Genomic DNA, 13,427 nt, shown 5'->3' with positions numbered 1-13,427 from the left:
GAATACGACAACTGTAGCCAAATTCCTTGACACGTCTGTGTGTGGTGGCTCTTGATGCCTTGACCCCAGCCTCAGTCCATTCCTTGTGAAGTTCACCCAAATTCTTGAATCGATTTTGCTTGACAATCGTAAGGCTGCGGTTCTCTCGGTTGGTTGTGCATCTTTTTCTTCCACACTTTTTCCTTCCACTCAACTTTCTGTTAACATGCTTGGATACAGCACTCTGTGAACAGCCAGCTTCTTTGGCAATGAATGTTTGTGGCTTACCCTCCTTGTGAAGGGTGTCAATGATTGTCTTCTGGACAACTGTCAGATCAGCAGTCTTCCCCATGATTGTGTAGCCTAGTGAACCAAACTGAGAGACCATTTTGAAGGCTCAGGAAACCTTTGCAAGTGTTTTGAGTTGATTAGCTGATTGGCATGTCACCATATTCTAATTTTTTGAGATAGTGAATTGGTGGATTTTTGTTAAATGTGAGCCAAAATCATCACAATTAAAAGAACCAAAGACTTAAACTACTTCAGTCTGTGTGCACTGAATTTATTTAATACACGAGTTTCACAATTTGAGTTGAATTACTGAAATAAATGAACTTTTCCACGACATTCTAATTTATTGAGATGCACCTGTATTTCCTTTTTCTGTATGTGTTACATTTTGTCCTGCAAATGTTCCCAACTTTAAGCTTAAATGTGCACTAGGTATGTGCGAGACTAGTTGTCTAGTCGACTAAACGGTTCTGATGCTGCTAGTCGACAATGGAATTACTAGTCGGTTAATATTTGCTCCCCCCCCCCCCCCCCCATTAAACTGATAATAATTTTTACACATTTACGTTTTGCTTTATATTTTTACAGAGGCTGCACTTAAATTACTGTCATATTAATGTTACATATTTTAAATAGAATTAATAATACAAATATTATATATATAAAAGGCTATCCGGAGCAGATACAGAGTTTAATTTCACCTCAGGCTGCACGTGCTTCTCTCTCTCACTCGCGGCACGCGCAGGAAAATGTCCTCTCACTAGACAAGCAAACTCAGCAAAGTAATTATGAAATCACTTTGGTGGTGCGGGAATCGGTTTTCCAAATGTTTGAAACTCCCTAAGGATGTTTTGACATTTGAGTCTTCTTTAAATCTGTGCATGCTTGGATGTTATTTTTAAAACGTTCTTTACCCAACAGCTGTCATATTAGATCAATGGTTAATGCACGATTGCACGTCGTGAAATACTCATAGATTTGGCTTAGCCTACCTGTTAATTATTTTCAACAATGTCCTGACTGTTTTAATATGTTATATTTTTCTTGGTGATTTCCGTTTAGAACAGGCTTTTAGGGGTGTTCCATTGATCCTGCACTATTCATTCAATTGTTTTCAATAAATATGTCTGTTAAATATTCGCTAATGTTGATTCAGTGAATGCGTGTCATGTTCTATATTTAATGTACAATGATCATAATTCAGGGTGATCACGTCGCAGATAAATGCCCCTTTTCAGTGGAAATTAGCGTCAGATTTGCAATAGATTAAGTATTTTAAATGGGTCGCATAAAAACATATTTTTTTTAGTCAACTAGTCGGTTACAAAACTTCCGTTTAAACGACAGTCAAATTAGTCGTAGCTTACATCCCTAATGTGCACTTATCAAAGTTTCACTTTGAGCTGCAAAGAAATGTGTCCTGTAAATTGTTTATTATATTTTTAGCAAACTATAACAAATTGTTGTTTAATTGTATATATATTTGTACATTCAAGAACCAGCTGAAAACACATTTGTTCCGCGAGCACTTAACCAATCCACACTAATTGGACTTACTATTGAACTTAACTTGCACTTACTGCGCTAGCACCTATACTACTCCAGCCACCTTGATAGCTTGACAGTACAACACTGTAGATGTTGTTGAACTCTGTTTGACAAATTGCTTGCTATGTTTCTTATTTGTAAGTCGCTTTGGATAAAAGCGTCTGCTAAATGACTAAATGTAAATGTAAAATCTATGTTATGGACAGTTCTATAATTAATATACCGTTGAAGTCAGAAGTTTACATACACTTAGGTTGAAGTCATTCAAACTAAATTTTTAACCACTCCACAGATTATTTCACTTTTAATTGATTATATCACAATTCCAGTGGGCCGGAAGTTTACATTCAGTAAGTTAACTGTGCCTTTAAGCAGCTTGGAAAATTCCAGAAAATGATGTCAAGCCTTTAGCCAATTAGCTTCTGATAGGCTAATTGATATGCATATGAATGAGCGATATATTTTACAGGTACTGATATGAATAGGCAAAATTTTCCATGTCTGACTTGCTCTTACAGCTAAACTTGACTGACCAAGAGCTGATCTTCACATGGGTACTTCACAGTCCCCTCTAGCAATAGATCTAGTGGATCTGCCCGTTACTCTTTATTTATTAAACTCTGAAAGAGAAGGAGCTAAACCATGCAAGATTTTATATACAAGACCAGAATCTGTTTGTATAATTAAATTATCCCAGCTAAGTACATTTTGATTTTGGATTGATTGACAGTGATGATATCTATTTGGCTTTATGTCTAAAACCTTGAGGGCCTGATGATATAATAGGTTTACAGATTTAAGAGTTTAACACGAGGCTTGAGTCCAGCTAGTTGATCATGATCATTGCATTAAAATATAATCTTGCTGCTTTTGTGGTCAAACAACTTCTAATATATCAAAATTTTTATAAATGAAACTTTACTGTGTTTATAACTTTTTTAACATGCATTTTGAATGTAAGGTTAGAATCCATAGTGATACCAAGATAATTGAAATGAGAGACTATTTTCAACTTTTTTCCCATGACATAAATAAACATCTGGTTCAGAATCATTGGTTTGTCTCTTAGTGAAACACATACATACTGTTTTCTGTATATTAAGGTGGAGACACAAATCACTAAGCCATTGTGCAATATGTGCAATATGAGTTTACATGCGACTTGTTGTTTAGTCTTTGCGTGTACATACACTACAGTATCATCTGCATACATCTGCTCCTCACAATCACTACAGTGTGTAAATCATTGATATATAGACAAAATAGGTGTGGTCCCCAAATGGATCCCTGGGGTACACCAACATCACAATGAAGGGCCGGAGACAATTCCCTATTTATCTTTACTCTGTGTTCTTCCATCTAAGTAAGATTTTGTTCATTTAATTGCCTTAGGTGTAAAATTGAACTTTATCAACTTTTTTAAAAGGATACTATAATCAACTGTCAAAGGCCTTTCTTATATCTAAAAATACGGCTCCAACAACTCCACCCTTATCTAATCTCGATTTAACATTATCCAGAAACAGGCAAATTGCCATCTCCTTCGAATGATTTGCTCTAAAGCCAAATTGCTTTGGATGTAATCTAAAAAGGCTGTTGTTAAGATGGGTGGTAAGTTGTTCCGCTACATGCTTTTAGATGATCTTCGACACAACAGGAAATATACTAATTGGCCTATAATTATTCAGCTCTGTTGGATCACCATGTTTAAAAACAGGGGTTATTACTGATGTCTTCCATGCCTCTGGGAAAATTCCTAAATTAATAGACCTGCTAATAATATTTGTTTTGTTTTTTGATTTTCTCCCATTTTCTTTTTCTCCCCAATTTGGAATGCCCAATTCCCAATGTGCTCTAAGTCCTCGTAGTGGCATAGTGACTCGCCTCAATCTGGCTGGCGGAGGACGAATCTCAGTTGCCTCCACGTCTGAGACCGTCAATCCATGCATCTTATCACGTGGCTTGTTGAGCGCGTTACCACGGAAATGTAGCACGTGTGGAGGCCCACGCTATTCTCCGCGGCATCCACGCACAACTCAACATGTGCCCCACCGAGAGTGAGAACCACACATTATAGCGACCACGAGGATGTTACCCCAAGTGACTCTGCCCTCCCTAGCAACCGGGCCAATTTGGTTGCTTAGGAGACCTGGCTGGAGTCACTCAGCATGCCCTGGATTCGAATCGCGACTCCAGGGGTGGTAGTCAGTGTCAACACTCGCTGAGCTACCCAGGCCCTATTAATAATATATGTAATTGGACCAGATAAACTTCCACTAAATGTTTTAAGGAACACTGTATCAAGACCATATACATCCTTTGCTTTTGAATGCTTAAGGGTACTTGTCAACAGCCCAACCTTGGACTCTGAAATATCAGTAACGTCAAATAGTGGTTGGCTATAATTTGTATTCAAAATATCTAATGCTTGGTTGAAAGGGGGTTTAACTTTTAACTTCACAGATTCAACAAAATGAGAATTAAAAGATGTAGCTATTTGAGCTATATCTGATATAATGGTGCCATTGACACAGATTTCAAGGTTCTTACTATTAGTGTTATGATTTTTCCCTAGCAATCTCTGTAAATGATTCCTAATTAGTTTAGGATTACCCTAACCCTAATTAATTATATTAATAAAAAATAATAATTTTTGCTTCTTTTATCACTTTATTTCATAACATGACAAACTTAGATCTGTCTGTGGTCAGTTTAGTTTTAAGAGATGTTTTTCGTGCAATATCTCTTTTTCATTCATTTCAAAATATTACTATTTAACCAAGGAAGAGTTTTTTTTTTTTATATATATATATATATATATATATATATATATATATATATATATATATATATATATATATTTCCTATGTCCCTCCTTATTTCCTCTCGAGAAGTCATTTATTATAGCTTGAATAGTAGATAGGAAGACACCACTATCATCTTAAAAACTTGAATCTGATAGAATTTTCATTCCATTTAATATTTTTAATTGCATTTTCAAAATTACTCTGTTCATTTTTGGGTATCCTAAATTGACAAGACTTTCTAGTTTCATTTTTATGAAAGCGTTTCTTAGATTTCTGAGTACCAGGGTTAGGATGTGGTCAGATAATCCTGTAATCATATTATAAGATTTAACAATTCTTTCAGGCTTATTACTAAATATTAAATCAATTTGTGTATTGGAGGACTGTGTTATTCTTGTTGGTCCCTTTATTAGCTGTGTAAAATCAAAATCATTTGTAATGCGTTTAAGAGATTTTCTATTTACTTTGTCTGGCCAATTAATGTTAAAATCCCCCATCAAAATAACCTCCTTTTCAAAATTGCATTCCTTTAGCATACAATACAACTGGTCAAAGAACACATTTTTAGCAGATGGTGGTCTATACAAACCTATGAGGGTGAAAGATATTTGAGGAGATAATGAGACTAAGTCTGATACATTCAAGTTAAAAATTACACTGCCACTCAATTTGATCACATCTGATATGGTCTTTGATATAAAACATAATACCTCCTCCTTTTCCTTCAGATCTCTATATATTCCTATAGATTTTGTATCCTGGAATATTTAAGGCTGCTGATGGTGAATTTTTATGAAGCCATGTTTCTTCAAAGTCTAAATTAGTGTCTATAATAAGTTTGTTGAATTTGGGGAGGCCTGGGTAGCTCAGCGAGTATTGATGCTGACTACCACCCCTGGAGTCGCGAGTTCAAATCCAGGGTGTGCTGAGTGACTCCAGCCAGGTCTCCTAAGCAACCAAATTGGCCCGGTTGCTAGGGAGGGTAGAGTCACATGGGGTAACCTCCTCGTGGTCACGATTAGTGGTTCTCGCTCTCATTGTGGTGCGTGGTAAATTGTGCGTGGATCACGGAGAGTAGAATGAGCCTCCACGTGCTGGGAGTCTCCGCATTGTCATGCACAATGAGCCACGCGATAAGATGCGCAGATTGACAGTCTCAGAAGTGGAGGCAACTGGGACTTGTCCTCCGCCACCCGGATTGAGGTGAGTAACCACGCCACCACGAGGACCTACTAAGTAGTGGGAATTGGGCATTCCAAATTGGGGAGAAAATGGGATAAAACATTTTATTTTTATTTTTTTTTAAGATTCTTGAATTTGTTCACTTTTCCCAGTAATACTACGGAGGTTCAAATGTCCTCCAAATAGTCCTTTGGGTTTTGCTTTTAGATCCCATAGCATTATCCCTTTACAATCCCATTTAGTACAAAATCTTGAGTATTTACAAGAACAGTCTTTATATTTGGGGTTTCAAGACTTCATTTGCGACAAGCGATTACAATATTAGATGATGTCAAAGCAAGACACTCACCAACCTCGTTTGTCACTTTGATGTCTGGAACTTCTGTCGTATTGCTGAATTCTGAAGAGTTATCTGGTCCAGTATTGAGCTGGATATTGCCAGACAGTAATAAAGTTATCACCAAATAGCTGAGTAGCTTCCATATTGTTTGTTGAAATTTCATCTCTGTGTCACTTTTTGTTGTTTTGTATCAGAGGCTTTCCCATTTAAAAAAAAAAAATTGTGATATACTCCAAATAGTCCCAGACAGATGTGTTTCGGTGGAAGGTGAATCGATCCTGGTGCCATGATTGAATTGTTTGTATCCTCCCAGCATGGCCGTATTGACACCATTAATAATATTAAGGTGTATCTCCTTATGATGATGTTAAACCAGGAATCTAGTACTGCTGGATTTTGCTTTGGTGGTTTGCTAAATTTCCTTAGTCGCAATGGACTTTTTATGTAGTAGTAAACTTTAAAGTAGCAGCACCTGCCACGCTGCACACCTCTCTGTTGGCCATCTTGATTTCCATTTGTTTTTTTGTTTTCGAACTGGTTCACAAATCGGTCTGAATAATCAGTCTGAATCAGAATGAATCACTCCAGTACAGTTTAAAAATCCTTATCCAGTCATTTTTGTGAATTTCTCAGTCGTGGAAGCTCAGGGCGGGAGCACAATGACAAGCCATTGAGCATGGATCCCACTCGAACAGGGACCCTCTCATTGGGTGGCAGCAATAAGGAGGCCCCTGAGGAGTCGGTGCAGGAGGTGTCCCGCAGAGACTTAAATGCCTCAGACACGCCCAAGCTGCCCACCAGCACTGCGGACAAGAGCAGACTGGAGCGTAGCCAGTCCAGGGAGTCTGGTGAGACACACAGATGCCTATACACTCACTATAAAGATGTTAAAAATCTTGCATTTATGTTGTCGGTTACATTAAAGTGCAATGCATGTGTGAAAGAGCTGCCTTGTATAAACTTGTTTATGATTGAAGTGATTAGCATTGGTTATTCCAAACAAAAGGCTGTTTCTCATTGCAGCAATTAAACTTGAAGCACAGTCAGGTTCCTCTCCAGACAAGCTTGCATTAACAGAAGAGGAGATGGAGAGGCGGTTCAAGTCGATTATTGATGAGTTTTTGCACATTACTGATTATAAGGTTTGCACTATTATTTTAATCACCATAAGTAACCATTAAATCGCCATATTGCAAATTCCTTTAAACATATGCATCTGCACTATTTATGCCCTTTTGTGTATTGTCTTTGTAAGGTGAACATGCATACATTTTTTAAGTGTGTGTGTGTGTGTGTGTGTGTGTGTGTAATGCAGGAGGCAGTGCAGTGTGTGGAGGAACTGGAGCAGCCTGCCATGCTCTATGTGTTTGTACGTGTGGGTGTGGAGTCAACGGTGGAGAGGAGTCAGATCACACGAGACCACATGGGTCAGCTGCTTTACCAGCTACTGCAGGCTGGAAGCCTCTCGAAACCTCAGTTCTTTAAAGGGTGAGACTGCAGCAATTGCACGGGCTGACACAAGAACTGGTGTAAGTTACCAGCTTCTTATGATCTCCTGGATTTCACAGTCAAGGAAAACCTGGAAATATCTGGGAATTTTAAAATTGTGATTTGCAGAACTGAAAAAGATATGGAAAAATCAGAGAAATTTCCAGAGTGGATGCTAAATTTTCACATTTTCCTCACCTCTAAAATATTTATTTAGGCTAGAAATTGGTCTTTGTGGGTGAGCACTCCCATGGCTCAAAATATTAGGCTCACTAGGTTTGTAATGGATCTAATATCTCTCTTACCTCTTATAACTCTTACCATTGCTGCCTGTGGCTTCAGGTATCGTGCTGCATTACATTGATTTCTTTACTAGAGCACCAATACAGAAGCAGTTTATTTGTTACTAATAAATAATTTTTCGTGTTTTGATGTTTTCTCCACAGGTTCTCTGAAACTCTTGAATTTGCAGATGATATGGCCATTGATGTTCCTCATATATGGCTGTATCTTGCGGAACTGGCAACCCCTGTGCTTCGAGAGGGGGGAATCTCTATGAGAGAATTATTTAGGTAAGTTTTTTTTTCCCCTCAGCAGAGATTTACTGTAGTGTTATTGGATTCAGACTTAACTAATCAGCATTGCCTGTACACTAGTTTGGTGCTTTGTTTATTTTATTTTTTTATTTTGTGCTTGCAGTGAATTTAGTAAACCATTACTCCCTGTGGGAAGAGCTGGGATATTATTTTCTGAAATATTGCACCTTCTATGCAAACATATGGTAAGCTAAATGCTGGAGTAAAACATGCATATGATTATTGTGTATTTTTCTATCATTTACTTTTTAAGGTAAAACATTTTATTCTATTTCTATTCCCTTGATCATCTTCATTTGTTGTTGTCAGGTCACAGGTATTGCCATATTTATATAGAGCATATATATGCTAGTGTAAAGGATGGTGGAAATAAATTGGATTGTGTGTATGTATGTTTTGCAGAGCCGTAGGAAAGTGGGATCATTATGGAGGGACTCTGGGTTGAGCTGGGCAGATGTTATACCTGAAACAGAGGATGTGCACAGCTTCATCACAGAACATGTGAGTATTCCTTTACCTTACTTTTCCTACTAGAATCTAAAATGAGAACCTTTAAGGACACGGTAAAAGAACATTATTCATCTACAAGATGTTATTGAATTCTGAAGAAATTACATTTATTTACAGAAGAGTTCTGTAAGAGTTCTGTTTACAATTTGTTCCTCCAACAGAAACTAGACTTCACAATTTCTGATTGTGTAAACCCAACCGAGGCTGTCTCTAAGAGAACACTCTCGCCTGAGGAACTGAACAAGCAACTTGAAAAACTGCTACTTGAGGAAATGGCTGGCGATGAACAAATCTTTGACTGGGTTGAGGTACAGATTTACATGAGGCTCTTCAAACTCATTTCATTAAAGGTTGTGAAACTCAGTGAATGATAATCTTGTAATTGATGTGTGATCATGTATTACAGGCTAATCTAGATGAATCGGAAATGAGTTCACCTTCTTTCCTCAGAGCTTTAATGACTGCTGTGTGCAAAGCAGCAGTGAAAAGTAAGTGGCTCTGTATTTCGTCACACAGAAACAACACAAGTTGTTTGGGTGGATTATGGGTCAATATATCACATTTCACTGAAATCAGAGCAAAAGTATAAATGATATAATAAATTATTAAAGATTAAGAAATGACACCTGTTTTAGGACCATGAAGTGTTTTTGCATTGTGACATACTTTTGCAAATTTTTATGACATTTTTCTTCTTTTCATAACTGTAATGTGAAAAGATCTCATTTTCAACACTAGTACAGTAATGAAAAGCATTCTGTCCAGTACATTTTTTATGTACAACAGTACAACAAATACTACTTATGAATGTACTTTTAATTTAAATGGGGAAGTCCAGGGCTAATTGTCACACTTTTTACTCCAGCGAATATTTCTCATAGTAGGTTTATTTTTGAAAGTCAATTTCTGTATAGCCACTTACATTGATGTCTTGGTTACAAAAAAAGCTGTTGAACATTTTCAACATGATTGCCCAGAAGAAGAAACAAATATACAGTTCATTGAAATCATGTTGACCTTTTTGAACAACATTGCACACTGTCAGTCTGTATAGGGCAAGTTGTAACAATAGAACTTGGCACTAAACCAGTGGTGTTGGTTTCATGTGAACAGTGGGGGGTGACAGGGGAACGTGTCCCTACTAAAACAAATTCTACACCTGCATTAAACAGCCTATTATAGACTTTTCAGCCAAATGCAATTAGTAAAACAATTATAAGGCACAAAATGATTCATGAAAAAACTCAAATGGAAAAGGTAATGTCCAAAAATATCAAAACATTGTTTTGGCTTACAAATAAAGTTTTTAATTTATGACATTTAAAATAATAATAATAATAATAATAATAATAATAATGTGAGAAAATGCCCTGACTTGACTTTCATACAAAATACTTCTGTCCTAAGAACACATTTAAACTTTTCTGTAAAAATCTGCCTTCATAATATAGTTGACCATTGCCTTAATGTTTGCTGGTTTACTCAAGAGCTATAACAAAATATGAAAGTGAAAATTTACTTTGGGAAGAATTCAAAATTTGTTTTCCTAATTTAAGAGTGTTTTGAAACTAACATACAAAACTTGAAGAGATAATGCACATTTGCGGTTCTGAACTTTTGACTCCAAATCTTATCGTTACAGATATATAGCCCTTGTGACAGCTGGCCCAGTTGGAGGGGTGCTCAGTTGTCATGATAATGTCACAATTCATGGTCCTTAAAAATAGGCTTCATTTTCTTTATTTAAAATACAATTTATTAGAATTTTTCCTCTTGATTTTTGGGGTAATTTATAGGCAATTGCGGAATGACTAATTTCAATGACGTTTAAACGTACATTTTGGAGTCGACTAGTCTAAAAAGCTTCAGAAAATAGTCAAAAAACATTGTGTGTTTATGCAACCCATTTAAAATACTTATTATATTCCAACAACAGCCAAATCCAACACTGAATTCCACTGAGAAGGGGCATTTATCTGTGATGTGCTTGTCTTGCATAATGATCATTGTACATTAAAAATAGAATGACACGCATTCACTGAATCAACGTTAGCGTACACAGGCATATATATTGAAAACAATTGAATGAATAGTGCAGAACTAATAGAGCAACCCTAATAGCTTGTTCTAATCGGAATTCACCAAGTAAAAGTTAATTAACATATTAAAACAATCAGGACATTGTTGAAAATAATAAACAACTAAGCCAAATCTACGAGAGAGAAAAAAATCTTATTTGACTGTTATTGGTTAACGTTCTTAACCGAACAGCTGTTACGATGCAAAAAAATTAAATCAAATAGCTAGAAGAAAAGGGGCCTGTGAGAAATGAACAAAAATAAATCTAATGTATTGTTCTAAACATGACATGCACACAGAATGAAAGTTAGTTTAAGCAGTTAAGCAGGTGGTGCACATTGTTGAAAATAACCTTCTTGATCAGCAGGGGTAAAGAATTTGCATATCTAGCCCAAAATAATCAATATCTAGGCTACTGACTTTCATTTAGTATTCATACTGTATTTGATGAGTAAAAGTAACATTTCAAAATGTTCCGGTGAAAGACGGTACCCGACTCACCTGAGGCGATTATCCTGCACTTGAAAAAGCCTGCTTGGTGGGAAAATAACTTGTAAGCACGCAAAGATTTAAAGAAGACTTAAATGTAAAAACATCCATAGAGACTTGCAAGCCAACGTTTCGGAAATCCACTTCCCAAACCATCACGGTGACTTCCATAGCTACTTTGCTCGTCTTGCGAGAGGACATTTTCCTGCGTGCGCCACGAGTGAGAGTGGAATTAATTGCATGCGCTGCCTGAGGTGAAATTAAACTTTGTATACATCTTCTCCAGGGGCCGGTTGCACCAGCTATACGTAAGTTAGTTGCTTAGCCTAGTTGTGGCGTAAATGGGCACTAAGTCACAATTTACGTACTACTAAATATTTGAGTGTTGCACCATTAAACTTAAGTAGAATGTAACCCTATGTATAAACTAAATAATTACAGAAACCTCCGACCAGGAGTAACTGATGGAATAAAAAAGCAGACTCATTTAATGACATCATTGAGCTCATGTTTTGGTTGACAGGCTTCAGTCCTTTTGACATATATGATGATGTTGGCATTTACACTCATTTATATTTACAGGAGAAAACATTATGTAAAAGACTTCTTCAGCATGAAACCGACCTAATGGTGCACTTTCCTGTGTGCCCGGTGTCAAGTTTCAACATATACAATATATATAAGATATTAAAATGAAAAAAAAAAAAACAAATCGATTTTTCCAGCCTGTTGTATATTTATTTATTTATTTATTGTTTATTCATTTTAGATACAGTTATTGAATATTGTTATTTATATAGGCTAAATATACCATTAATGAAATCTTGTTTTTATAATGTATCGTATTTCAATGGGGATATAATTTATTACAGCTGACAGTTATATGAGCAAACAAGGTTTGAACAAGATCTAACTGAAATTCACAGCTTTTTAACACTTTTGTGTACAAATTTCAAGGCTACTGATTGGATAAATACAGGTAAACATCATATTATGCGACTACGCATTACTTTACGGAGAGCTTACGACCTACTAGTTAAGTCTTATGAACAGGTGGTGCAACTGAATTAAGCACTGACTCAGTTACTAAGCCCTTAGTGTGAACTTTACGTCCCAACTTAAGTGAGACCTTACACACAGCTGGTGCAACCCTACCCTGATATACTATTTTTAAGTATATCAATATATCAATAATACAATATATATATATATATATATATATATTGTATTATTAATTATATTTTAAAAAGTTTTTAAAATATATAGCCAAACAAATGTGTAAAAATGTTGGAACAGTTTAATAGAGAAAAATATTTACAGACAATTCCAGTGTTGACTAGCAGCATCAGAACCGTTTATTAAACTAGTCTCGCACATCCCTAGTAAATTATGACCTGGGCATTTTTTTTATTGACTTCTGTGAGATTCCCCCAGTAAGTTTGTTTTTGATTGGTTAAGGTTGCACCGAATTATTGCACTGCAAGATGTTTGCACTTTATTTGGGCATTTAACAATTGTGTTTATATTAGTGGGGATGAAGTGTTTGCTTTATGTGAGGTACAGTTTTGAATGTTTAAAAATGTCTAATGCTCCAAACTTTGTGTCCCCTGTGTGCAGCCGAGGGCTCCTCCTGCAAAGTTGACACGCCCATAATCCAGAAGAGATTGCCTGTATTACACAAGTACCTTAACTCAGACACAGAGAGACAGTTGCAAGCACTTTACGCACTTCAAGCATTGATAGTAAAACTGGACCAGCCTCCTAGTGAGTAAAACCTGTCACTTTCCACATTCCCTCATAAATTCACACCAGAGCTGCTATTCTAGTGTTTTAATGAAGGGATAATATACAGTCAGCCGGTCATTATCACAAAACATAAACCCAGACAGGGTGAGCCGGGTCATACATCTTGTATCATCCTGAAGGGGTTTATTTTGCGATAATGACTGGCTGACTGTATATTATCCCAGTCAGCCATCAAGTATGACCAATCAGAATCAAGTATTACAGAGAGCTTTGTAATAGCTGTTTTAAGAGCTGTTATAATTGTGCTATAAACACTGTTCTTAAATGGATGTTTTATACTTTGGAATGGCACAATTTATCTTAGGTTAAATC

General features: G+C 36.4%; 1 protein-coding gene across 6 annotated transcripts in view; it reads left to right on the top strand.

The window, feature by feature from the left end:
- Positions 1 to 13,427, top strand: part of LOC127419680 (eukaryotic translation initiation factor 4 gamma 3-like) — a 94,958-nt gene that overhangs the window by 80,415 nt on the left and 1,116 nt on the right. For all 6 annotated transcript variants that reach the window (XM_051661274.1, XM_051661272.1, XM_051661269.1 and 3 more), the window contains exons 26-34: positions 6,781 to 6,995; positions 7,171 to 7,289; positions 7,463 to 7,635; positions 8,082 to 8,207; positions 8,335 to 8,416; positions 8,634 to 8,732; positions 8,903 to 9,049; positions 9,148 to 9,229; positions 12,927 to 13,073. In XM_051661274.1, coding sequence (XP_051517234.1) covers positions 6,781 to 6,995; positions 7,171 to 7,289; positions 7,463 to 7,635; positions 8,082 to 8,207; positions 8,335 to 8,416; positions 8,634 to 8,732; positions 8,903 to 9,049; positions 9,148 to 9,229; positions 12,927 to 13,073 — 1,190 coding nt within the window. The remainder of the gene's footprint in view (positions 1 to 6,780; positions 6,996 to 7,170; positions 7,290 to 7,462; positions 7,636 to 8,081; positions 8,208 to 8,334; positions 8,417 to 8,633; positions 8,733 to 8,902; positions 9,050 to 9,147; positions 9,230 to 12,926; positions 13,074 to 13,427) is intronic.

This window comes from Myxocyprinus asiaticus, chromosome 29 (assembly GCF_019703515.2).
Source record: "Myxocyprinus asiaticus isolate MX2 ecotype Aquarium Trade chromosome 29, UBuf_Myxa_2, whole genome shotgun sequence".
Lineage (NCBI taxonomy): Eukaryota > Metazoa > Chordata > Actinopteri > Cypriniformes > Catostomidae > Myxocyprinus > Myxocyprinus asiaticus.
This window is presented reverse-complemented; position numbering and strand designations above follow the sequence as displayed.